This window comes from Meriones unguiculatus, chromosome 1, assembly GCF_030254825.1.
Source record: "Meriones unguiculatus strain TT.TT164.6M chromosome 1, Bangor_MerUng_6.1, whole genome shotgun sequence".
NCBI lineage: Eukaryota > Metazoa > Chordata > Mammalia > Rodentia > Muridae > Meriones > Meriones unguiculatus.
In genome coordinates this window covers 192,374,291-192,402,029 of record NC_083349.1, presented here as the reverse complement: position 1 = coordinate 192,402,029, position 27,739 = coordinate 192,374,291, and the positions used below count along the sequence as shown (strand labels likewise).

General features: G+C 42.2%; 1 protein-coding gene and 1 long non-coding RNA gene across 4 annotated transcripts in view; one reads left to right on the top strand and one right to left on the bottom strand.

Moving 5' to 3' along the window:
- The window catches only part of Sin3a (SIN3 transcription regulator family member A), a 47,114-nt gene extending 29,386 nt beyond the window's left edge, over positions 1-17,728 (bottom strand). Inside the window, exons 1-8 of one of the 3 annotated variants that reach the window (XM_021633549.2) lie at positions 17,600-17,728; positions 15,315-15,491; positions 9,136-9,242; positions 8,068-8,350; positions 6,269-6,520; positions 5,459-5,611; positions 5,173-5,331; positions 672-761 (exon numbers count right to left, since the gene is read on the bottom strand). In XM_021633549.2, coding sequence (XP_021489224.1) covers positions 672-761; positions 5,173-5,331; positions 5,459-5,611; positions 6,269-6,520; positions 8,068-8,350; positions 9,136-9,242; positions 15,315-15,491; positions 17,600-17,695 — 1,317 coding nt within the window. In that variant the 5' untranslated portion in view covers positions 17,696-17,728. Of the gene's footprint in view, positions 1-671; positions 762-5,172; positions 5,332-5,458; positions 5,612-6,268; positions 6,521-8,067; positions 8,351-9,135; positions 9,243-11,529; positions 11,551-15,314; positions 15,492-17,506 lie in introns of those variants that run through there. The other 2 variants (XM_021633546.2, XM_060374464.1) reach the window with 2 other exon arrangements.
- The window catches only part of LOC132649853 (uncharacterized), a 50,247-nt gene extending 31,962 nt beyond the window's left edge, over positions 1-18,285 (top strand). Inside the window, exons 3-4 of the long non-coding RNA XR_009588361.1 lie at positions 11,309-11,353; positions 15,256-18,285. This is a non-coding gene — a long non-coding RNA (uncharacterized LOC132649853). The remainder of the gene's footprint in view (positions 1-11,308; positions 11,354-15,255) is intronic.
- Positions 18,286-27,739: the final 9,454 nt, after the last annotated feature.

The following is a 27,739-nucleotide window of genomic DNA, read 5'->3' as shown; positions in this document are numbered from 1 at the left end:
AATAGTTGTTAAGTCATCCCTGGTTTTAGAGCAAGTCTGAGGTAAATATGGGCAATGTTAAAAGACCCTTTTCTCAAAAAAACAAGAGAATTCCCACCACTCCCTCTGCATAGCACCAAAAGGGTCAGAACAACTAGATCACAGACCAGCTAAAGCACGGAGGAGAGCACGCTGGTGTGTCTGGGGCAGTGGGCTCCATGACTAGTGCCGCCAACAAAAGAAAAGAAGGGCAGGGAGAGACGCTCCTTTATTCCCAAGGCAGGCAGAATTGTATGAACTTGAGGTCAGACTTGTCCACACCTATTAACTGTACACAGTAAGTCCCGGTCAGGGCAAGGCTACAGAGTGAGATCCTAACTTTAAAAAAAGAAAAAAACAACAAACAAATGAACAAACTCCCGACAGGTGGATTACATGTGGTGGCTCTTAGGAGGCCAAAGAAGAATCAGGAACTGTAGGTCAGCCTGGGCTACATACAAAATGAGTTCAAGGGCAATCTGAGCTACATGCAAAAAGATTCTGTCTCCACACAAACCAAAAGATAAAGAATTATATAAAAAAATGCCGAAAAAAAAATCCTAATCAGTTGACAGTTTTAAAACAAAACCCTGGGGATTATGTGATTGTCCTTTGTTCTTAACTACTAATATCAAATGTTACCCATTGCTTACCTTATCAAAAAATAATGATTCAGTTCCAACACCATGCTTGCTGGCATCTGCCATTGAAGATTCCTTTAGACTAAGCAGTTTGGGTTTTTTCTGGAATTAAGTAAAGAAAAACATGAACAAGTCAGTGCATTTCCTTTGACTTTGGTAAAACAGCTCTGCTAATGCTAACAAGTAACTCAGAACAAATGAGAATTCAACCACAGATTTATATCATAACCTTTGTTTCTGTTAGTTTCCTTGACAGTTTCTGTCTTCACCAAAGGCTACATAGATGACTCTATTCACAGATATTCTCTCCTGTGAACAATGTTTACAATGAATGTCCTTCCTTTTTTGTGCTGGCTTTACACTCATGATCCTCCTGCCTCTGCCCCCTTCAGAAAATCCTCCAGCCTTTGCCACCCTAGCTGGCTTGTGAAGCTCAGAAGTGAGCTGAAAGACTAGTGGAGCCATTTCCTATTCTGAATTAAGGCTTTGTGGCTCTGGCTAGCTGTAGAGTCAGGAGTGATTGAGAGACCAGCACCACTAGAATGAAACCTTTGTATTACTGACACAACTTATGCTGATCACCTGAGAAATTAACGGCAATTAAGAACAGACCAGCATCACTGAAGTGACACCTTCTGGGAAGTGTTTCTTCAGGATCAGGACAGAGGCTACTAGAATAAAGCAAAACCTTAACTTTTGCTATTGGCAGCCAAGGTCATTCTTTGAACTGGCAGCCAAATTTGGTCTCCCAGGAGCTACTGGTTTTTAAGGTACGAAAGCACCATAGAGAGCAGCTGAAGCTTGCCTGGCCCTGGAAGAGGCCATCAGTGAAGGTACAGCTGGAGTAGCAACTGAAGCAAAGCTTGAAAGGATCTTGCAGACAAAAGCCCAGGAGAGGGTATCGGGGAACGGGCAGCCCAGCAGCATTTGAGACGCTAGGACTATGGGAAGACCACCAAGCAGCGGTGGTGGTGGAACCAGCCTGAGCCTAGGAAACAACCTGTGTGTGCCATAGCATCCAGAGCAGAAAAGCGCCCCAAGAAGCCCTTTGGAGGAGTTCAGGATATTGTAAGTAGATCCCAGACATTGGACATGGTTATGTACACAGTTGGGAGTTTGGTTTTGCTTCATTCAAACTGACTGTGCCCTGGTTCTTCCCTCATAAAGAAAGCATTTAGCTCCTTTTTCATTTTACAGGCACACATAGTGGGGAGACGTGAAACTTTTAAAGGGAGTTCAGATTTTTAGAGACTAGTTAAAGAGACTGAACATTTTTTTTAATTTCTTTATTACACTTTATTCACTTTGTATCCCAGCTGTAGCCCTCTCCCTCATCCCCTCCCAATCCCAACCTCCTTCCCTCTTCTCCTCCTATACCCCTCCCCAAGTCCACTGATAGGCTAGGGTTAGAGGGAAGGGGTGAAGGACCTCCCCTATCAGGTCTCATCAGGGCTGTCTTCATTGTCTTCCTCTGTGGCCTGGTAAGGCTGTTCCCCCATCAGGGGATGGTGATCAAAGAGCCAGCTACTGAGTTCATGTCAGAGATAGCCCGTTCCCCTTACTAGAGCACCCACTTAGATACTGAGCTGCCATGGGCTACCTCTGTGCAGGGGTTCTAGGTTATTTCCAAGAATGGTCTTTGGTTGGAATATCAATCTCAGAAAAGACCCCTGTGCCCAGATTGTTTGGTTCTGTTGCTCTCCTTGTGGAGCTCCTGTCCCCTCCAGGTCTTTCATCTCCTCCTTCTTTCATAAGATTCCCTGCACTCTGCCCAAAGTTTGGCTATGAGTCTCAGCATCTGCTTTGATACCCTGCTGAGCAGAGTCTTTCAGAGGCCCTCTGTGGTAGGCTCCTGTCCTGTTCCCTGTTTTCTCCCTGTTCCCATCCTGTTTGCCTTTCTGAATGAGGATTAAGCATCTCACCCAGGGTCGTCCTTCTTATTTAGCTTCTTAGGTATACAAATTTTAGTATGATTATCCTATATTATATGTCCACTTATAAGTGGACATATTATATATCCACTTATAAGTAAGTATATAGCAGCTTAGTTCGTAATAGCCACAATCTGGAAACAATCTACAGAAATTGTGGTACATTTTCACAATGGAATACTACTTAGCAATTAAAAACAAGGAAATCATGAAATCTGCAGGCAAATGGGGGGAACTAGAAAATATCATCCTGAGTGAGGTATCCCAGAAGCAGAAGGAGACTGAACTTTTCAATGTGTTTGACTTTATAAAGACTGTAGAACTTTTAAGTTATTTATGTTTTACTATATTCTGATACTCATGTTAGCAGGCCATTTTGGGGACAAATGAAAAGTTTCTAATTGAAAAGTGATGTGTTTGTGTGTCAAGCTGACAAGGGGGTTGGTTGTGCAGGCCAGCTTTATACCAACTTGATGAAAGCTAGAGTCCTCTGAGAGGAGGGAACCTGTAAGTTCAGGCTGTAGGCAGGAATATAGGGCATTTTAACTAGTGAAACGGGATGGCCCAGCGCATTCGCAGTGGGCGGTGCACTCCGGGCTCTGAGAAAGCCCCGAGAAGTCTGTAAGCAGCATCCTCCTTGGCCTCGGCATCAGCTCCTATCTCCAGGTTCTTCCCGACCTGGCCTCCTTCCACCATGAGCAATGACGTGGAAGTGTAAACAAATACATCCTTGCCTTTCCAAGTTGCTTTTGGCCACCGTACTTTTATCACAGCAATAGTCACCCTAGCTATGACACTTTCCCTGAGCAAAAAGTATCTTCACTGGGTACTAATACAATACGAAGTGCTTTCAGGTTGGCATACACTATCTGGGGTAAATATATTTCTTTACTCTACCCTACTTCATTGTCTAACAGACAGCATAACCATCTCATCAGCATATCCACTCAGATATTTTTGTTTTTTTGACACAGTATCTCTTGGTAGCCATGGCTGGCCCCAAACTCACAGAGATATGGCCACTTCTTTGCTATCCCATCCACAGCAGTGCTAACAACACCCAGCCAGGTTAACACTTAACACTGATTTTCAAAGGAGAAAAAAAAATGCTGGATACAGTGGCACACAGCTGTATCTCTTCACTCAGTAGTCTGAGACAGGAGGTCTTCAATGAGTTAGCAATTAGCCCAGACCACTTACTGAGTACCAGATTAGTAAAGGCTACCTGCTGAGACCTTTTCTCCAAAACACACACACACTTACACACTAAAATAAGCAGAAATGAATAGGCTGTAATATAACCCCACTAAGCAAAATTTACTTTTAAAAACCTACCTCTTACAACCTGTGAAGACCTATGCAAGCTCTGTGAACAGCAGCTGTATCAGAGTACATATAAGCTCAGCCCACAGTTTTTGCTGCCTATGGGATGTGAAAACTAAGTGCTAGCATACTGTTTCTACCTGTGGATCTTCAGCATGCAAGGAAACAGATCTAAGAACAAGCTCTTCGCTAGTTAACTGATTAATGCAATCCACAGAATACTTACTGAAATTAAAAATAAAAAATAAAAACCACACCAAACCATTACTATATTCAACCTGCACCCAAAACCAAGAAAACACCGCAAGCACCCAAACAATGCAATCTTTCAGAGTACGTCAGTCCTTGGAGCCACTTACTTGACAGCCATCACCTTCCACTGTCTTTTTTCTTTAACTAAATTCTGTAGACACCTCTACTCCATATTACATAATTTAGAATTCCCAGAGAAATCAACATTGAATACATACAGCTTCCTTCTTATCCTAGGCACACTAAATCAAAGAAAGCAAGCTGGGCTTTCTCACTGACAGATCATCAGTGTTTATTGTAGTAAGTTAGTAACACCAACTAAGATTTCCCTCTAGTACTGCCCAAAGCTCTTTCCTTGAAAACTAAGATAATGTAGGTAAGATCTGTCAACCAAACAAGAACCAAGGGCAGAACCCTCTTCTAGTCAAAGCCACAGAAGAAAGCCTTGCCATTAGGGGACACTATGTTCACAAGAGTTGAGCTGCCCCAAGACCACTCATTTACTTATGAAATTTCAATTTAAGAATCTATCTTCTGTGCTGGAGAGATGGCACAGCGGTTGAGAGCACTATTCTTACAAAGGTCCTGAGTTCAACTCTCAGTAACCACATGGTAACTCATAACCATCTACAATATGATCTGATGTCCTTCTTCTGGCATGCAGGTGTACATACAGATAGAGCACTCATATACTTAAAATAAATAAATAACCCTAAAAAAATATTTCTTCCTCCAACAAAAGGAAAGCTTACATCAAATTTTGAGGAACATTACTTAAGTTTTGGTAAAAACAAACAAAAGAAGCCAGACGCTCATAGCCAAGAAGAGATAATACAGGAAAAATACGAGAGCTGAAAAATACACACCATAATCCACATAGCACGTGCTCTTCTGACCCACCTTTTTACAAAGCTACAAAGAAGCTTTTCAGGGGATTTCTGTGACCCACCCCAACCTGCTCTGGGTATAGAGGGTCAGACCACTGTACCTTCTTCCTGCCTACTCACCTTCACTGGAGGTGTGGCTCCTGTTCCTGAGTGCCTGCGGATCTGGCAGCCGTTCTGGCTGGGCCTCTGCGGCTTGTTATTCAGTTGAGGCTTCTTCACAGTGCCCCCATGGTCATTTCTCACAGAATCAACCTTCTCCGCAGTCGTTTTGCTTAAAAGCTGATTAAGACATATGAGACAGATTAATACTCTAATCAAAATATCATCTAAAAAAATCCCCTCTTACTGTAGCTTTCCAACTTATAGTAACAATCTAAAATAATGTAGTTGTCTAAATGAGACTTACCACCGAGCTGTTGGCATCGGGCAGGAACTGTCCAAACTCAGATAACAGATCTTCCTGGTTTTTGAAGAGACGAGCCACCTGGGCATACACCTCCTGTTCAGTCAGAGCTGGAGTGTAGTTTCCTCCAGCTTCCTTGGCATTTCGCTGTTCTTTCTAAAGAATGACACAAGATGATATTAGGGGGGTTACTATTTTGAATCCTATACCACTGAACAAATACCTTCTGAATTTTTTATATGACTAAAATATGTTATCTACTTCAGCTACATTAAAGGAAGGTTAATTACTGTGCTGACTGCAAGATTTTGAGAAAGGAGAAGGTGCTGAATGATAGGTCTTTATAAAACTACAAACACATGAATGCTCCTTAATTAAACTGATAAAACAGAACATCAGAAAATTTTGTCCATGTTCTCTACTGTAAACTAATCACACTACACAAACTACCCTCAGAAACTTACAACATGAAACAAGTATTCTCTTCGTAACTAGTGGCCATAAAAATCCTGACGAGATGCTACTAGGTAAGCAAAGCAAATAAATAAAACTGGTTTCAGTTCCAACCAAAAAACATTCTCAGTAAAAAACTACAAAGCACAATGACTCTTCTAGTTCTTCTCAGACTAGGTACTCTCTGAGTTTGGCCATCATATAAATAGAACCTAATTTAACCACAACAAAAACAACCATTTCTGAGCTGGGTGTGGCAGCAGCAACCAGAATCCAGCTACTCGAGTGACTGAGTCAAAAGAATCACCAGAGCCCAGGACTGTCAGACCTGCTGAAGGAGCAATAAAGTGACCCTCTTACCTGGTATGTGTGCAAAATCTCCAAGAATGCTTTGTAAATGTCTGGTTGGCCCTGGAATCTGTTCTTGATCTTATTGACATAGTTGATGGCATGATTAAACTCTACAGGTTGATTGTTCTGCAAAGATGGAGCCGTTCCCAAGGAGATTGTCACTGGTGTGTGGGTCTGGACTGGCGGGGAGCGCGGGGACGCATATGGCGGGAGTGGAGGAGTCTGCTGACTGGATGGAGTATGTGTTTGGAGTTGGGAAGGCTAAACAGAAAAGAAGTTGTTTTTTTTTTTTAGTATATTTCCTCAAGAACATAGTTGATCTGACATTGGGAAAGAAAATGCAAAACAAAAACCCAAGGGATCTGATCAACCTATATCTCTTATTTAGTCAGGTAAGCCATGCCGTACTAGTTCAGCTCAAATATACAAGACGGGGTAGGAGATATAGAAGGTGTTCACATTGACATCACCATCTCAGACCCTAATTTCCTAAACACAACCTTAAATCAGAAACCCTTTCTAATTATAGGGATAAATTTTTCATATGCAATTTTTTGATTTGCACTACCTTAACAGGTGCAAAATAAAACGATTTTTAATGTCAAGGATAACAACTCAACTGTTCCTGTAATCCAACTGTTCCTGAAATGCTTCTAAACCAGCTCTGCTCAATAGAAGGCTCCGAAATGATGGACTGCTCTTTCATTATTTCATTCAATACAATAGCCACCAGGTACATGCTGGTTCCTGAGAACATAAAATTTAGCTAATGCAACTCAAACACTGAATTGCTTAAACTAATTTAATCCTATGTGGCTAGCAACTATTCTATCATATCTACATCAAGAATACCTTCCACTTAGGGGCTGGAGATGGCTCAGTGGTTAAGAGCCCTGTCTGTTCTTCCAAAAGACCCGGGTTCAATTCCCAGCATCCACATGGCAGCTCACAATTGTCTGTAAGGGATCTGATACCTTTATACTAATACACATAAAATTAATAAATTATTTTTTAAAAAGAATATCTTCCACTTATTGTGATTATTAGCTGATCTGGCAAATGGACTAAGTTGGTTGTGGATTTCTGAGACAGTCTTTAATACAGCTTAGGATGTTTACAAATTCCTTATCCTTCTGCCTTCACCTCCCACATTTTGAGATTTACAGAGATGTCTTTATACCCAGCTCTGCAATGATGCTTATAAAGTGATAATTTTCTAAGCAGAGTCTAAATTCACCATAATAAAAAACAATCCTTTCTGAGTGAGGTATGACGGCAGCTCCTAGATTCCCAGTTACTCAGGACCACCAAACCCCAGGATTATAAGACCAGCCTAAAGCTGGGTGCCGTGGCGCACACTTTCAATCCCAGCAGCTGGAAAGAAGAAGCAGGCGATCTCTGAGTCCAAGGCCTGCCTGGTCTACAATGTGAGTTCCAGGACATCCAGAGTTACACACAGAGAAACCCTATCTCGGAAAACAAAAAGAAACAAAAGATTAAAAAATAACAATAAAAGACCAGCCTGGGCAACACAGACAAGTAGAAAAACAAAGCAAACCACAAACAAACCCTATTTCCACCTGTGATGTCAAAGAACTACTACAAAGCCACCGCAGAGGGCCGCTAAGCAGAAGCAGAGGACAAACAATAGTCTTAAAATCTGCTACATGATGCTTAAAGTGAGTATCTAAATAATGCAGTATATAAACAGGAACCATGCGACAGCGGTGAGACCTCAACATCTCTGATGACATCATTGTAACTTGTCTCAAGTACTTTCAAGGGGACGCAGGGTCTCCCACACTCACCTTGCTGACTTTGGCGGGTGTGGGCTGAGGAGCCGGCTGGGCAGGAGCGGGAGCTGACGGGGCTGAAGGCTGGGAGGGATGCTGAGATGGCGGCTGGGGCTGGGGCTGGATGCCATGGGTAGGAATCTGATGGACCTGGCCAGGAGTTGTCACATTCACCATATCATTAGTCTGCACCTCAATTTTGTAGCCAGGAGGCAAGAAGGTGTTGAAGCCCATGATCAGATCAGGGTGGCCTTTAAAGAGCTGAGACACACGGCTAATCACTCCTGGAGTATCAATGCTGACAAAAACAAAAGGACAGACAAGTGATAAAAGGCAAGCTTGACAAAACCCTAGTGGAAAACATTAACTTCTCACTATATTTTCTCTAAACAGGAAAATATAAAAAGGCCAAAGAATTCAAATTCCAAAGCCATTTGTAGGCTCAGTCACAATTTTGACTGAAATATACATACATGGCAATAATTCTTTCATCAAGCAGATGCACACAGTACACCTTTCCCCAGCCAGGCCCAATCTTGGATAGGTCGGTACAGATCATAGATCATAACGGGCTTGTCCCTACACTGTTCAGGTGAGTTATTCTCAAACAGTGAGCCAAGACGGAATATCGCAGGGTATCTTAAATTAAAAAAAAAGCCTAAAAACTTACCAGTGTTACTTTCCTAACTGAAATAAGTACCAAGAAATAGTTCAGTATAGGTTTAAAAAGGAAAAACAAACAAACAAACAAAACCAGAAAGCCAAGTAATGGTGGGGCATACCTTTCATCCCAGCACTTGGGAGGCAAAGGCAGGCAGATCTCTGTGAGTTCAAGTCCAGCCTGGTCTACAAAGCCAAGAACAGCCAAGGCTACACAGAGAAACAAAACAAAAAAAAAACCCCTAGTGCTCTAAAATTTCCACCATGGTAAGCCGAGCACCTGAGAGGCTGAGACAACAGGACTGCCCAGAGTTCAAGGCCACTCTGAGCTACATACAGCAAGTTTCTGTCTCAAAAGCATTCGTCCAATGAAAATAATCTATAAAAAATGGGTGATTCCATGCAGCCACACATATTCTTTACCTCTGAGACTTAAATTCCTTCATGATGTCAAGGAAGTCATTGTAGACCTGAGGTTGACTACCAAACTGCAGCTTCACCTGGTCAAGATAGGACAGGGCGTCTTCCACCTGGGCAGGGACACAGTTCAAAGATATAAGAAGTCAAAAATATTAACAAAAGATAATCTATGCTCAAATCAAGACAGTAAGTGAAGGCGGGCATGGTGGTGCACACCTGTGGTCCCACCACTGAGGGGGAGGGCAGAGGGGGAGACAGAGGCAGATCTCTGTGAGTTCGAAGCCAGCCTGGTCTACAAAGTGAGTCCAGAAAGACAAGGCTACACAGAGAAACCCTGTCTCGAAAAACAAAACAAAACAAAAACAAGGCAATAAGTGAATTATATATAAAGTATAAGAAATTAGTATGAACAGTGAATATATGATCCAATTTTAAAACAAAGATCAATTCATATCTTGAGCCTTGCTGGAAGGTGGATGTGCACGCCTTTACTCCAAACACAGGGAGGGGGAGAGGCAAGTGGATCTCTGTGAGTTCGAGGACAGTCTGGTCTACTGAGCCAGTTCCAGGAGAGCTGGGGCTGTTACACAGAGAAACACTGTCTCGAAAAACCAAACTAAACCAAACCAAAACAACAACAACAAAAACCTGTAGCCTTGGATAATTTTCTAGGGAATGATCAGTCACTAACAATTGTATTACCATAGTATTCAACTTACCCATCTCATAACTACTTGCTCAGATACAACACAGCATAACTAATACAAGCATTAAAGATTCAATAAGCTAAAAGTTAAAGCCATTAACTGCACAGAAATTTACTCATATCTAGTGGAAATCCTAACACAGTGGAGGTAAAATAATCACTGAAGGCCATAACAGCACATGGAAACCACATCACTTTCTCTTCCAAAGTGAGGGAACCCTAAGAGGTGATTTATAAACTGAAACCCAAGGACAAGTACATGTTAGCAAATGTGAGATCCAGTCAATAATGTTGGAGGAAGCAGCATTTGCAAAAGCTAAACCAGATCAGTATCGCTAGGAGTTAAGTACTGGTAAGAAGAATAAACATGAAAAAAGCAGCACTCAGATCTTGAAGGAACCTATTAGTCTTGCAAAACTCAACTTAGATGTTTCTCTTCTTCATTTTCATGTCTTCCAGTTGCTATAATCACAGGATAGACTAAATGGAAGGAAGGAATGGGGCTATAAAGATGCCACAATGGGAAAGCTGCTCACCTTGCAAGCATGAGGACCTGAGACTGGACTCCCCAGCCATATTAGCAAACCTCTATAACCCCAGTTCAGGTGTTAAAGGTAGTACTTGGACAGAGGTAGATCTGAGGATGGCTGGCTGGGCCGGCCAGATACTTTGGCAGAAATGAGCAACCCTGTCTCAAAAAATAAGATGAAAAGCAGAAGGGGAGAGAATAAAGTGAAGAAAGGAAAACCAGTTATGCTCTGGGAATAATTCTAACTGATGTGAGAATGGCTTGATTACAGTGCTGGCTGGTCTAAAGAACAGAAAACTTAAAAAGATTCAAAAGCTTTTAGCAAGAAATGGGATAGGATTTGAGGAGCAAGTGAATATAAGAGACAAGGGAAATCAAGCATTCAAAAGTGACCTGCAATAAACAAAAAAGAGTTTGGAGGGCTAGGAATATACAAGTATAACTTAGGATATTATAACAGGCAGGGGAGATACCTATTACATTCTCTGAGATAATATTTTAAACTGTACAAAATTTTAGGTTTTAAGATTAGGAAATAATATCTGATTTTGGTATAAGCTATAATTTTTGATATACTATTAAGTGATGCTGTAGTGTAAATGTCCCTAAAACTCGAGCTTCTAATCTTTCTGTAAATGTGTTTCTAGCTTTCATTTGTATCGCTGGAAAAATAAATCTACAGGCTGCTGAATGTTGGGCAAGTGCTCTACACTAAGCCACGGCCCTAGGTTCAGAACCTCTTTTTTGGGGGGAAGGGGTCCTACGAAGGATCATAAGCATTCTGCTACGTACCTGCACTGCCCAGAACCAAGCTGAAAATCAGAGGTTTCTTCCCCTGCTGTGCTGGCAATTAAAGTCAGGAATTTGAACATCCTAAGCAGGAGTGGGTATACCACAGAGTCCATGACAACTGCTAACTGCTTCTCTTCTCTTTCTGACAGTATTCGTGTGTGGGGAGCCAGAGGACAACCTCAGTCAATCCTCAGGTACCATCCATCTTCTTCTTGAGACAGGGTCTCACCTTCCTGTAACTCCTCAAGTAGGCCAGGCTGGCTGCCTAGTTAGTCTCAAGGATTGGCCTATGTCTGCCTCCCCAGAAATTACAAGTACACACACCACCACCCGCAGCCTTTTAAAAGTGGATTCTGAGGATTCAACTCACTTCATCAACTGGTCTATATCCTCAGCTCACGTTCTGGTAGTATTAAATGGGGCCTGTAGAAGACAGACACCATGAATAAGGACAGTGACTTGGTAGAAGAGTTGGAGGAAACTTACGTTGATATTCTGAGCCTTCCACCTTCTGCCATATAGGGCAAAGTTTTTTGTTGTGGATATTTTTGTTGTTGTAACTGTTTTTTTTTTTTTAATTTTTATTTTTTTAAAGATTACTTACTATGTAAACAATGTTCTGTCTGCATGTACACCTGCAAGCCAGAAGAGGGCACAAGATCTCATTACAGATGGTTGTGAGCCACCATGGAGCTACTGGGAATTAAACTCATGACTTCTGGAAGAGCAGCCAGTGTTCTTAATCTCTGAGCCATCTCTCCAGCTCCTAACTGTTTTGTTTTGTTTTGTTTTGATTTGACTTGTTTTGTTTTAAAGAGACAAGGTCTTACTATGTAGCCCTGCCTGGCCTGGAACTCGCAATGTAGATCAGGATGGCTTTGAACTCCCAGATGTCCACCTGCCTCTCCCTCCAAGTGCTGGAATTAAAGGCATCACAACCATGTTCTGCTTTTAAACACTCGATTTTTGTGCTTGTATCTGTTTGTCTCTGTCTCTCTGTGTGATTTGAGAGAATGACCCCCATAGGTTCATGTTTGAATGCTTAGTCCCAGTTAATGAACTGTTTGGGAAGCATTAGGAGGTGTGGCTTTCTTGGAGTAGGTGTGTCACTAGGGGTAGACTCCTGAGGTTTCAAAAGCCCATACAAGGCCAGTCTGTCTTCTCCCATGCACAAACACACCTGCAGATGAGATGTGAGCGACTTCTGCCTGCTGCCATGCTCCCCACCATGATGGTCATGGCTAAGCCTCTGAAACTAAAAACAAGCCCCCAATTATATGTCTTTCTCTATAAACTGGCTTGGTCATGGTATTTCCTCATTAGTAATAAAACAGTAACTAAGTAAGACACATTCATACAAACACAAACACTGACACAAAAATGGCAGGCAAGGGCTGGGGCTATAGCTCATTGGTAGAAGGCTTGTCTAAAGGTGTGAGGCCCTACAGCCAATGTCCAGTACAATCAGGAAAAGGAAGCAAAAAAAACAAAAATGGCAAGCAATGTGAGATACAAAAACTTCAAGGGCTGTTGGATTGGTTCTGCAGGTCCAGGTACTTGCCACCAGGTCTAACAACCTAAGTTCAATCCTGTAGACCCACATGGTACAGAAAGAACCAATCTCCAAAAGCTGTTCTCTGACCTCTAAGAACAGGCTGCTAGTTGCATGTGCATGCACAAACACGTAAATGTAATTTTGAAATCTGTCAAATTAAAAAAAAAAAAAAAAAAGGGTCAGAGGTAGGAAACAGGGATTGGTACACGGCGGTGACCCCAGCACCTGAGAGGCAGAAGCGGCGGTGATCCTCAACTACATAGTTTTCAGGGCAACCCGAGTCAAGAGCTCTCTCAACCCACACTTCCCCGAAGAAAACTCAAACTATCATATTTAGAAATCCTATCATTCAAGACCTTTTGACTGAAAAACATCCCAATTCTACCCAAAACTTAACTCTATAATTCCAATCCAATGTTGCTGGTTTTTATAAGAATTATAACAAAACTGACAAGGCATATTCCATGTGTGCTAGCCTACACAACTCCTTAGATGAGGGCAGGTGAAGCAAACAGACAAAGCCCTTTGGGAGGGCTGGCTGGAAAAGGGTGTAGCAATAAGCCCACCACTGGGATTTACACGCATGATCCCAACACTGCAAGAGGAACAAGTTCAAGGACCCTCTCCTTGACACCTTCACCCAGAAAGAGCTCCAGAAGTGGTTTTGTTAGTTCAAAGACCAATTTATAAAGATTTCAGAATATTATGGCATCATCTACAGAACACAGTATAAACCAAGTCTTGATTTTTCCCGACATTTTAACACAGTAGCATCTCATTTTGTGACACAGACATCACTCTACAGGCAGACTGTGAAAACAATCAATTAGTACACCAAATATCCCCAAAGAGCACACATAACTTGTGCTCTCTTTACAGACTATTCCTCACCAACTCTGAAATTACATAAACCACGACAGATAATTCTACATCGTTTAACTCTGGTGTTCATTATGCTATTTTCATAGTATTTAGTGTGCTCAGGCCAATATTAAATTCCTTAGAATGGACATCAATACGACAGAAATCAAGCAAAAGATAACTAAAATCAGTTCCAAGCTCTCCAGTGGATGCCTGCAACATGTAAAATCTTAGCCCTACCCTACTAAACCATTTTTTTCCCTCAACATACATATTTATGGTAAAATCTGACTTATAAATTAGGCACAGTAAAAACTGATAACTTAGCATCTATCTTACCAACCTCAGCACGTGTCTTCTTCCCTTAACCAGGTTGAGAACTGTCCCACTTTCACTTTAAAGAAAACACTCTATGGCTTCTCTTCAGGATATCCCACTGTGAGTGTCTTACACCTGGAGCCTAGGATCTGATTTCCTAAGTGGCTAACAGGCAGGCTACAGAATGAGTATGCTTGGTAAAAGGATGATTTCTATACCATGGGGGATGGAGAGACAGTGTGAGATTTCATCAAAATACTATTCATGATGGCACAGTATCTATAATTTTATACTGCTTATTCTAGAAATTTTTTATTTCAATTTTTCAACCAGTTAACTGTGGGTAATTGAAATAGCAGAAAGCAAGTTTTCAAGTAAGAGACTACTTACTACATTAGAAAAAAAAAGTAGACATTTTTTCACACACAGATGCACTTTGGAGTATATCGTTCACTCCCACAATGTAAACCACTAGATAGAATTAGACAGAATTAGGCTGTTACAACCAAATGAAGATAAAACATCTCATCACTTCAGTTTTAACATATATTTTCTGCACTAGATTTCAAACTGATTTACCTAAAAGTCAATCAGAAAGGCTGAAAACTAAGCAATTCCTACAAAATCACAAACTTGAAAACATAATACACAAAGAGACAAAAAGGTTAGCTGGGAACACAAGTTTCAATCAATCTTGCAGTCTCATGCATTGTAATGCACCACAATGTTTTCAGCAGAACACATGACACACTGACACTTCATTCAGCTTTTTTCCCCCGAAATTTATTATCAAGGGTGCCTCGAAAGTAACATGTTTTTATTATACATGGATTTTAAAAGGCCCATAAAGGCCAGGGTGGTGGGGCACCCCTTTAATCCCAGCACTTGGGAGGCAGAGGCAGGTGCATTTCTGGCTCGAGGCCAACCTGGTCTATGTAGTGAGTTCCAGGACATTCAAGGCTACAAAGAAAAACCTTGTCTCAAAACAAAACAAAACAAAACAAAACAAAAACAAAATGATGCCCACAATTTTAGCTGTTCAGAGCAATAATAAGGTTAAGTCCAAGCTGTACTATGGTACTAACTTTCTATACCCAAATTAGTCTGTGTGCAGACATGTGTGTACTTGATAAAAACCTTGTACTATGAAGAACTGAGTCGAAGAGAAGCATCTCAAACTCAGACTTCACTTTCCATGACAATAACCCTTCAATTCTGGCATGTTTGAGTACATGCATTCATACAGCCAACACTTTCTAAGGGTTTCTCAGGATCAGACACTTGTGACAAAAGAGAAATACACTTAGGTTTCAAAACAAAAACAAAGCAAAACTTCTTGTAATTCAAACCCTTCTTTCTTAGGGTAAAGCATTATTTCCTGCTGAAGATAAAGTGATCCAAGGAAAGAAACAGAATACCACCTTGAGCCTCTGAAACTGCTGCTGTCCCTGCACTGGTGCGACTGGTGGGGCTGGATGGGCATGGCTCTGGACCACCTGGCCTCCATGAGGCTGGACAGCTGTTGGATGATGATGACTGCTATGAACTGATGCTATGGTGGGTCCATGACTACCAGAACTTTGTGGCACAGCTGAAACCTAGGGTGAACAAAATACAGAAAAATTAAGGCTTGTGCATTCTTCCCCAAATGCATCTAGAGAAATAACACAAATGCCCAAAGCATGTATTTCTGCAGGCATAAACACATTAAGAAAAGAAAAAGGGAATTAATGATGTTACAGCCCATGTAAATTTAATGTTTTACATATATTAAAAATCATTCAAATTAAGCTGGGCAGGGTGGCACTTTTTTTTTATCCCAGCACTAGGGAAGCACAGGCAGGCACATCTCTGAGTTTTAGGCCAGCCAGATCTGTGTTATGAGTTCCAGGACAGCCAGAGCTATATATTGAGACCCTGTCTCAAAATGTAATAATAATACCAATAATAAATTTCTAGAACACTTCTGTTCTCCTATTTCAAAACTGTTAATCAAAGCCAAAAGTGGGAGATCATGCCTATATTCTCAGCATTTAAAAAACTAAAGTGGCTCTGAGTTTGAAGTCTACCAGGGCTGGGTAGTGAATTCCATGCCAACCTGAGCTACAGAGGGAGAGCTTCTCTCTAAAACCAAAAACAAGAAAATGGTGATGGTGGTGGGTACTGTTTTAATAGCAGTATAGCTGACTGCTTCATCCCCACATAAGGAACTTGAACACTGTGAATTTTACTTTCTCTAAGCAGTATAAATCATACACCTCAACTTAGAGAATAATAAAGCTTTTCACAAATCCTCACAAATTTATAAAAATTAACTTGAGCAAGGGAGATAGAAATAAAGCAACTATATGTAAAATTAGATATAAAATTTAAGAGACTGGATAAGAAAATATTTAAGAAGCTGGAAGTGTGGCTCAGTTCACAGGAAGCCTTGGGCTCCATCTCCAAAACTCAAACATGATGTGCTAATACTGGGCTGTAGTCTTCACAGCTGACAGACAGAGAGACCATCACAGCAAATTCATGGACCATCTGGGCTACAACCTTATGACCTTATATAAAAAAACGAAAGAAAAAAAATTAAATGAATTCTACAAATGGTAATAAAAATTAAAATAAAAACCAAGTGTGGTAGTACATGCCTTTAATCCTAACACTCGGAGGCAGACAGGCAGCCTGATCTATACCAAGATTTCCAAGCCAGCCAGGGCTACACCGTGCGTAAGAGGCTGACTTAAAACAACAACAACAACAACAACAACAACAAAACAAAACAAACAAACAAAAAAAACCAAACAGGGGCAGGGGGCCCTGGGGAGCATTAGAAACCAAATTAAGTTTAAAAATTAAAGCCAGGTGGTGGGGTGGCTCAAGCTTGTAATCCCCAGCACAGCCATGGCTACACAGAGAACCTGTCTTGAAAAACAAAATTATACAGTAAAATAACATTTTAAAATAAAAAATGAAGAAAGTAGCCAGGCAGCTGGCTCGCTGCAAGTTCAACGTCAGTCTGGGCTACAAAGTTAGTCCAAGACAGCCAAGGCTACAAAGAAACCCAGTCTCAGAGAGGAGAGAAAAAAAAAAAAAAAAAAAAAAAAAGTACCTCTAATTTGAGATATTAAATTAATAACAAAGAAAGGTCAGGGGTGTGGGTTAGCAGTAGAACACTTGCCTGACACAAACAATGCCCTGGAATCAATCTCAACTAACACAAACACGTGAGGCAAAGTGACATGCCCTATAACACAACTGAAAGGCAGGAGGACAGAAAACCTCAACGCTGTCTGGGCTATGTAACACGGCTCTATTTTATTAAAGAGAGAACAGCCTTTGAGGAGTGAGCACAACGAGAAGGAAGACGAGGGGACCTAGCAAGGAGAGGAGGAGAAGGCAGCAGGCAAGGCCAGAGACCTTCAGAGGTCAGGGCAGGACTTTTGACTTGCTGTCACTGCTTTACACTTAGTTGGCGTCTTACAGTTGGACTACCACATGCACACATTATCATCGTGGGAATTTTTTCTTAGGTAGTTCTGTGCTTTATAAAAGTCACTTTCCATGTGTGAAACCACCATGCTATCCGTTCCTCCTGCTCTCTCAGCCCGCTCCAGCTTACCTGGTAGTTGGGTGCCACTGAGTACTGAATGCCTGTAGCTGACTGCATGGTCTCAGACACTGCTTCATACACAGGAGGGGCAGGGGCAAGTACCCGGTGCTGGTGAGGAAACGCCTCTGTGCTTCCAGGAATCCTTCGCTGCTGGGCTGCATACACCGGTGACTCCTGGTCATCCAAACGGCGCTTCATTCTGCACTCATGCTCAGGGATGCACTACAAAACCTGTACAAAACAGAGACACAAAAATAGTATCCCACGCCAGCATGACGCAAATAACTTAGGATCAGCCACCCAAATTTAACGTAAGCCTGACTTCCAGAACTGATTGCCTAGCACTAGTCACTGAATAGTTTACACACACTTTACACTGAACAAGTTAGAACTGAAAAAAAAGGCTAAGGAACAGTGTGTTCATCAATTTGGTAACACTAAGTTGAAAAAAACCCACAACTTTAAAATCTTCTTTTCTATTTCCTCTCCTGTGGCGGTTTCGATGACAATGGCCCCCGTAAGTCATGTATTTGAATATCTAGTTCCTAGCTGGTGAACAGTTTAGGAAGAATTAGGTGTGGCCTTGATGAAGTCACTGGAAATTTCAAAAGCCCATACCATTAACAGTTAGCACCCCCAACCCAGACTCCTGGTTGCATCTCAACATTTAATCCCTCAGATACTATCCGGCACCATGCCTGCCTGCTGCCATGATCCTGGCCATAATGTTCATGGATACCCTCTGTACCATATGGAAGCCCAATTAAAAGGTTTTTTGTTTGTTTGTTTGTTTGTTTGTTTCATTTTAAGTTGCCCTGCTCATGGTGCTTCTTCACAGCAATAGAACAGTAGCTAAGGTAGCTCCTAAAACACTATTATAGCTAATACTAGTTACATACTCACATGCTACAAAAATATAGTCGGGAAACTTAGCTATAGAAAGAGTATGTTTGCTGTGGGGGTGAATGTGGGACTAGTTACTACATGGGTTTAATTTCATAAATATCAACTGTTAAAACAACTGAAGCTAACAGAAAGTAAAGATATTCCAGGAGCACGAGAGCAAAGGTTACCTTAAAAAAAATAATGTACATTTGCCAAGGTGGTGGTGGTAATGGCACTGGCATATGCCTTTATTCACAGTGCTTGGAAAGCAGGGCAGGCAGAGTTTGACGCCAGACTTGTCTACACAGCAAGCTAAGGACAGCCAAGGCTACGCAGAGAAACCCAGTCGTGAAAACCCAACCAAACAACAACAAACAAATACCCTAGTTCTTAATCTTCTGAGATTAATGTGACAAGAAGTCAGTATTTTACAAACGATAAAGAAACCAAGTGTGTGTGAAGAATGCAGCACAGGACTATGGGAATTCAGAATATTCGCTAGGCATTGCATTCTAGCCAAACCTGCACTTGGGATTCTGAACTTTGGTCCTGTTTTGTGTGATTCTGTGGTGCTAAAACACTAGTGTCCAGGAGCCAGTTTATAGAAAAAAGTAAAATGTAAGATAAGGACTGTAGTGTGTTTTCTCCTGGGTAAGTATTAAATACTTTAATTTACTGTGAGATCATACCCTTTATAATTTGTTTTGGATAATTTTTACACTTAAAACTTTTTCACATGTTGCATATTTTCCCTTCATGTATGTCTGTATATCACACGTGCCTGATTCCTGAGTAGTATAGACAGGCAGGCTGCAGTGGTGCACTCCTTTTAATCCCAGTGTTCAGAAGGTAGAGGCAAGAGGATCAAGGACAGCATGGTCTACAGAGCAAGTTCCAGGATAGCCAGGGCTACAAAGACTCAAAAGAAAAAAAAAAAAATAATAATATTGTAATTTATGGGATTCAATGCTGCATCAAACCCAGCGTGCTTTGTGCACGCTCAGCAATACCATCAACTTACATCCCCAGTCAATAATTAATATTATGACATACTTAACTACAAACATTTCCAGAATTTTCTTCCCAGACCATTTATAGAAAACTGAAAAGATGCTATCAAGAGCCTGAGTCTTTTCTTAATTAGACTCCTGTTGTCACTTCCCTCCTTTACTGCAGGGCTTCAGCATCCCTCAACAAGACAGTTGTCAATACTTCCCAAGCATTTCTCCTCCTCTATTCTCTACACTGCTCTCAAAATGCTCTTCAAATAGACATACATGTACATACAGGCAAAACATCCTAACACATAAAATAAAATTAATAATTTCAAATTTTATTTTAAAAATAGAACCCAATTCCTAAAACACCTTAGTTTAGTCTACGAAACCCTTCACTGAAGGCAGACTGCCTGTAACCCCAGCACTCGAAGGCAGAGGCATTGAATCCCCATCAAAAACCAACAACAAAAAAACACAACAGCACCAAAACCAAAACACACACACTCAAAAATAAAAACAAATAAACAAAAAACCCTTCATGGAGAGTCAGGTATGTCTAGAGGGAGAGACTCTTCCTTCATTTCCAGAACCCATTCCTTTCTTCACCTAGTCTAGCAATTTTGGGGGGTCAGGTGGGAGGAGGGGAGGCAACACCAATGTTGGAGCCAACTTAATACCATGCAAGTGCTCTACCCTTAACCTGCAACCCCAGCCACCCCCTTTTGTTTTTGAGGCAAGTTAAGTTACTCAGACTGGACTCTACCTCATTCTGTAACCTAGGAAGACCCTGACTCCTGGGAACTGAGATTACAAGCCTGACCCACAGGGCTCAGCTATCACCTCACACTGTAGAAAACTGGTTCTAAAATATGAACCACTCTTCCCATGGATACTAAAACCCATGAACACTCAAGTACCTTACAGAAAATAGTGTAATATTTGCTTATACTCTATGCATCTTCCAGCTATCTTCCATACACTTTAATCTCTAGGCCACTTGCCATACTCTGCACTTTGGGGGGGGGAGGGGGTGGGCAGGGAAAGGGGATTTGAGACAAGGTTTCTCTGTGTGGTCCTGGTTGTCCTGGAACTGCTCTATAGACCAGGCTGGCCTGCCTCTGGCTCTCAAGCACTGGTATTAATGGTGTGTACCACCACCACCAGCCTGCAATACTTGTTAAACAAATTGCATTTTCTAGAGGGCTCATGGAAAATCTGTACATGTTAGGTATAGACAAGATTTTTTCCTCCAAATATTTTTGATTTGAAGTACTTTGAATCCATCAATGTGAAACCTATGGATAGGAGGGTTGAATGTTCTAAAATTCACAGAAGAAAAATACAGTAATAGTTAACGTGCATGGAACAGCAAACACTATTGTGCATAATTTACAAACATTAACTTAATCCTTTCAGCAATCCTATAAGTGTGGCCATTTTCTATTTCATTTATTTTCTACTTTTGAGATAAGATGTCAACGTACAACACCAGGCTGGATGTACCTCATAATCTTCCTGCCTTTGCTCCCTGAGTGCAGGTTACAGGCATGAAGCACTGAACTTTGCTCTGGTCTCATTTTTACAAATGAGGAAAACTCAAACACAAAGATAGGAAGAGTGCAGATGATGGCGATGACACTTTGCCATCCCCCTCCCCCAAAAGCTTTGAGGCTAGCTGAGGAGCCTAATTAACCAGAGATGTGAAATGAAAACCTACCTACTCTAAAGCAAAGACTAGAAGAAAATAATGCTGGTCCTATGGGCAATATATAGAAACACCGAGGGGACCTCCCCCTTGTTTGTACCAATGATCCAGTGCCTGCATCATAGCTCAAGGATGGGAGTCAAAGGACAACATGCAGGAGTCAGTTCCTGCCTTCCATCTGGCTATGACAGGGTTTGTTTTGTTTTGCTGCCTCAAAGTTTACTCTAGGCTAGCTGGTTCATGTGCTTCCAGATTACCCTGTCTCCACCTCCTGTCTTGTAGGAGTTTCTGGGACTACAAGTATGCCCCACGTGCCCATCTTTTTATTTGGGTTCCAGGCTGAACTCAGCATATTCTTTCTCATACAGGCTAAGTCTCAAAAAAAAAAATATAGTCTAGTTGTCAGGTATTATACGGAAATTCAAAATATGCACACTCCTTAACCTACCCAAGTCACCTCTAGGTCTGTGTCCTACACATCTGCCACATCTAACTGCTGCAGCAGAGTATAAACAAGCGAAGTGCTGGGTCCCAGATAACTGCGCTACATCCATACTGTGGAAAACTGAACAACTATTATGAAAATCAGTGCTCATCCTAGCTGAAATATGCTAAGCAAAAACAGGCCATGCAATATGTACACTGTAATCTCATGTATGTGCCAGAAAGAGAGCATGTGTGTGTGTGTGTGTGTGTGTGTGTGCGTGCACAATGCACGCATGCACAATTAGACTTTGGGGGCTGGGGAGATGGCTTGGTGGTCAAAAGTGCATACTGCTCTTGCAGAGGACCTGAGTTCAGTTCCCATCAAGCATGTCAGGCAGCTCATAAGTTCCTGTAACTTCAGTTCCAGGGAATCCAACTTCACACACACACATACTTAGAAATAAATCTATAACAAAAAAAAGCCTCACAGCTAGAAAGAAGGCTCAGTAGATAGGAGTACTTGCTACTACAGGGAGGACTCGACACAAGAAAATGTGATTTCAAGATCATGTTCTCCCCCATCAGAAGTACTGTAAGATACCTAAGGACATTCAACAGCTCGGAGAAAGCCTATGGTTTCCTCATGTCTCTCCTGTAGTGCCGCCTCTTCCTCCCCTTCCAAGTACAATGTTCCTCCTCTGCACCTCCTACAACATGTTATCAAAAGGCACTCAACACTCACGATGTTTGGTAAAATCCCATGTATTCTTGCCTTTCCTGACAAGAATGTTAGGTTCTTAGGAACAAGACGGCTGTGCATCAGGCCAGAGATATTTGAGCAGGTGGGCAATTAAATAGCTGTCCACTCAGTTCACTCTCAGAATTCAAGTCCTAATCCTTAAAAAAAAAAAAAAAAAGATGTTTTATTTTAGCACTCTGGAATCAAAGGCAGAGTGGATCTCTGAGTTTGAGGCCAGCCTGATCTACACAGAGTTCCAGGGCTACACAGAGAAACCCTGTCTAAAAAAACAACAACAACAAAAAAAAATTAAAAATTTATTTTGCTTGTATGTCTGCCTGTGCACAACTTTTGTGCCTGGTGCTACCAGACCAGAAGAGGGCATTGGAACTGGAATTACAGATGGTTGAGAGCCATGGATGCTAAAAATTGAGCCTGGGTCTTCTGGACGAGCAGCCAGTGCTGCTAACCACTGAACCATCTTTCCAGCTGTCTCCCAACCCCCAATTGTTTTTCTCAAAGCCAAAAGCTTTGACACTGAAAGCTCCTCAAAATAAATAAACTCACTCAAGAGGCAGGGCCAGGAAAGAGCTCTTGTGAGTTTCAGGCCAGCAGGGGTAGATAAAACCCTGTCCAAAAAAAAAAAAAAAAAAAAAATTAAGGGGGAGGATGCTGGAGAGAGCACAGCAACTAAGAGCACTTGCTGCTGTTCTTGCAGAAAACCAGAGTCTTGTTCCTAGCACCCACGTCAGGTGGTTCATGACCATCTTAACCACAACTCCAGGGGATGCAACGTCTCTGGTCTCCAAGGGTAACTGCATCCTCATGTGTAACTAAAACAATAAAAATTTATCTTAAAAAACAGACTTACTGTTCCAACAGAGGAAGATGAATGCGTTCTGAAGGTAGATGGTGCTGAAGGCGGCACAAGGATGTGACTGTACTTAATGCCAATGCAGTGAACTAAAAGATGAAAAATTTAATAATGGTGAAGTTTATGGTTTGTGTATTTTATTTTAGTTTTTACTATTTATATTTGGGGCGCATACGCGTGCATGTGCGTGCGTTAATGTGTGTGCTTTCTCCTACCATGTGAGTCACAGGGATCACTCAAGGCTGTGGGGCTTGGCAACATGTCTTTTTACCTGATGAACCAACATCACAGCCCATGTTTTATGAGTTAGGATCTCTCTCATGTAGCCCAGACTGGCCTCAAATGCCTATATAGTTGAAAATGACCTTCAACTACCTCCCAAGTACTGGGATTACAGGCTTGTGCCCCACACCTGGTCTATGAGGGTATGGAGGCTGAACTCAGGTATTCAGGCAATAGGCAAGCACTCTAAAAAATGAGCTCACTCACAACTAATTTTTTACCTATACACTTTCGTTGTGATTAAAATATATACATATGGGCTGGTGAGATGGCTCAGCAGTTAACAGAACACTGGCTGCTCTTCCAGAGGTCCTGAATTCAACCACATGTGGCTCACAACCATCTTGTAAAGGGATCTGATGCCCTTTTCTGGCCTGCAGGTGTACATGCAGACAGAGCATCCCTACATTAAAAAAATACAAAATAAACATTCTTTAAAGGTTTTAAAATACATACATATAATATATATACTATACACATACATATATATTACACACCACTCTCATTAAACCAGAGGCACTTTACACAGGTGAGGCGTCTACAGGCAGGCTACCTGATCAAATTCTGACTTGACCACTTATATAGTCTAAGCCCCTCTGTGCTCTTTCCTCAGAACACACTCATTCTGTGTTCTTGAGGTACATATTGTGCAGTCCAGGCTGATTCACAATCCCTATGTAGCCAAGGATGGCCCTGGACTTTTTATCTTCCTGCCTACAGTTCCCAAGTGCTGGGATTACAGGTGTGCCTGGCTCTTTCCAGTTTAAAAGAATTATTACGTATGTATCGTGTATGATATATACATGTGGGCACTCATACAAGGTCAAAGGACAGCTCTGTAGCACTGGTTCTCTCTGTCCACCTTTATGTGGGTTTCAGCAATCAAACTCAGGTCTTCAGGCTCTAATAGCAAATGCTGTGCCCACTGAACCACTCTGCTGCCCCACTTATGCTGTGTGTGCAACTGAAAGCCACAGGCCAACCTCAGCTCTCACTCTGGAGTCCATCCTGATTTTTTTTTTTTTTTTAAACAGGTTCCTTTACTGGCCTAAGTAGGCCTGTACCACGGATCCCCCTACAATTCACTGCTCCCCAGTGTTAGATATTCAAGCTCAGACTACCACACACTTAAATTTACATGGCCAGCTTTTCAAGTATATCCCAGAAACAGAGTAAGTTTCCTTGCTTGAGCGGAACTCTTACTGACAGACATGTCCCTGGCCCTTTGTCTTGTTTTCTTTGAAATATTTATTATTGTTGAGAAGGCGGCACAGATGATGGTCAGATGACAACTTCCAAGAGTTAGCTGTCTCCTTTCACAGCTCCGTCCTGGGGTCTAACTTAGTCTTAAGAGTTTGCATGGCAAGTGTCTTTACCTCCTGAGGCCACCTCACCAGACATCTTCACTTCTAAAACAAGCATTGCAAGACAGAGATGTAGTCCTAGCTGAGACGAAGGCAAGAAAAACCGCTGTAAGTTCTAGGCAGCCCGGGGCCCCAGAGTGGGTCCAGATAAACGAATTGCCCATTTCACCAGTCCACAACTCAGACTTAGATTACATGTGTGTAGCCATTCACAGCCACAGGCACATACCCAAACACACAAGTAAACACATTAGCAAAGACACAGCGTCTGGCAAACACCCGGGGCAGAGTGGGTTAATAAATGTAAACCCTTATTACGAGTGGGAAGAAGCTGTTAAAACTATCATTTTAAAGAACATTACTAAAGTATATTAAAAGATAGTTTAATACACTTTTAGCTGGAGGAATTATCTGAAACTGGAAAGCAATATACTAGGTAACTAAAGGTAGTGAACACAACCTCTGATTTCTAGGTAAAATTTCCAAAATAAAGCTGCCACGGAGAGCTTTTCAGTATACCGGCTGCACTGTCAGGATGGCAGTGCTTTGCCAGGAATCTTGTCAAATTAATACCCATCTTTATTCTTAAAAAAAAAAAAAAAAAAAAAGAAACCTTCTTTATGCAAACTACTTAAGGCCTGAATTTTAAATGCTAATACTTTACATTTTAAAGACATATTTCTATTATTTTTAATTTATGTGTATGAATGTGGGAAATACAGACATGTGTTCCAAGACCCACAGATGCCAGAGATGTTAGTCCCTGGTGCTTGAGTTACAGGTAGACACAAGTGCTGAAAACTCAACACAATCTTAGCCAGGCTCCCAAATGCTAATAATTCTAAGGTATTTCAACTTTAAGCAAAACTAATGCATATGATACTGATATATGGAAAAGCACAAGAACTAGGTTCTTGAATTTTTAAAGCCTAGGACTTGTGACTCCAGCATACTATCCAGAATAAGCAGTCTATAAGCATATGAATTATGCCTAGCAGTGATGCCCACTTGAGAGGCAGATACAGGCAGCTGGAGGCCAGCCTGGTCTGCAGAGTGAGCTCCGAGATAGTGAGGGCTACACAGTGAAACTTTATCTCAAGAAAAACACACACACACACACACACATACACACACATATACATTATATATACGAGCTAGGTCATCTGTATTTCCCAGACTGCACTTCATGTGGCAGAATTAACTATGGGCTGGCCAAACTTTCCTCAAAGGCAAAGTATTCTCTACTACCTTTTTAAGTGTATACATCTGTAAATACCCAGGTTCTTATTTTTTTGAACCCCATGTCAACTCTATTACTATTGCTGCTGTCACTTCTTTAGCTGAAAAGTGAACATTTAAACTCTTCATTAAGTACAGCACAGGGCATGGTTTTCAGCCTCTACTGAAGAAAGGATAAATCCAGAACTTAATGAGTATGATTAATCATAGACTATGGGGTCAGAGAGATGTCTTGGTGCAGACCCCATAATGCTCTTGCAAGAGGACTGGAGTTGGATCCCCAGAACCCATGTCAAGTAGCTCACAACTACCTGTTAACTCCAGTACAGGAGATCTGACACCCTATTCTGGCCTTACACACACTTTAAAATAACTGTTTGGAAAGTATAAATAGACACAAGTGCACAAATGAGGATTCAATGTTTTACTTTTCATGGAGTTATTTCTCTAAATAAGACCTAACAACATCCCCTCTGATATGGTTACCTATGTGCAGTAAATTCATAATGGCCAAAGTGACGCTCCAGCACAGGTTGGTAGGCCATGCTATACAGGTTTCATACACAAATCCAACCTATTTTGTATCTATAAAGAGCAACATTAAGCTTTAAGGACTAACAATTACACAAAGCCAAAAGAACTTATGTAACAAAACCTTCTGTAGGTGAAAAATCAGTGAAGTCAAGAGTATTTTACTTAACTAAAAAAAAAATCTTCGAAGCTAGTCAGGGATACAGTGTTAAACCCTGACTTAAAAAAAGAAAAAGAAACGCGAATCAGGCCTGGGGTATAGCCTTGTGGTGGAGCAATGCTTACGTGCCTTAGATAACTCCAACACACACCATCATTTTTAACAATCATCTTTGTCAAAGATCAGTTTTGAGATTAAAATGTAAATTCGATCCTTTCTGCGGAAATAAAAATCACAGCTCTGTAGGGAGCTCGAACGGGAAAACTGGGTTTAAAGTTCTGTTACTAAAAATGGTCGCAAATGTTAGCTGTCTACCTACCACAACATTGGTAAGAAGCGAAGCTCTGTCGGGGCACATTAGCTGAACATCAAGAGAACTCCAGGAAAGGCTGGCACCCTCCACATTTCCAGCTCCTGAGCACTCTGCCCCTCCCCCACTAGCCACTACCAGAGAAGCATGGGCACCGCACCAGCCGCACCCCACCGCAGCCACTCCGGAGAGCGCGCTGAGCATCTCGTCCCAACAATTACAACTGAAGAGTGCAGCTGACCACGCTTCTTCTACTCTCCCTAGCTGTTACCGAGCCCTCCACAATGCATGAAGCAAAGTAGAGACTGCAGCTCCGGGACCCGACGCCCTAGGCAGAATGGACGGAGGCGGCACCGGACGCCTCCACCGCGCCTCGTCTGCGAGGGCCCCTCCCAGACGCGGGGACGCAGCGGGAGGCAGACACCGAGCCCGACCCCGGCAGACGCGACAGCGGGCTTTCCCCTACGCCGCTTCCCTGCTAAGGAGGCGGAAATCCCGGCGGGGGCGGGGCGGGAGGGGCGTGGCATGGCAGCCCCGAACGCGCCTTCCGGCCAACCGGATCCCGCGGAGGCGGAGGAACACAGGCTGCACGCCCCCCGGCCACCGCGCCCCGAGCGCCGCACGCTGCAGACCCCCTTCCCGGCCGGCACGGCCGCCGGCCCCGAGCACGGCGGGCCGAGGGCCCACCCACAAGGACAGGAGGCGGGGCGCGGCGGCGGGCGCGGGCGG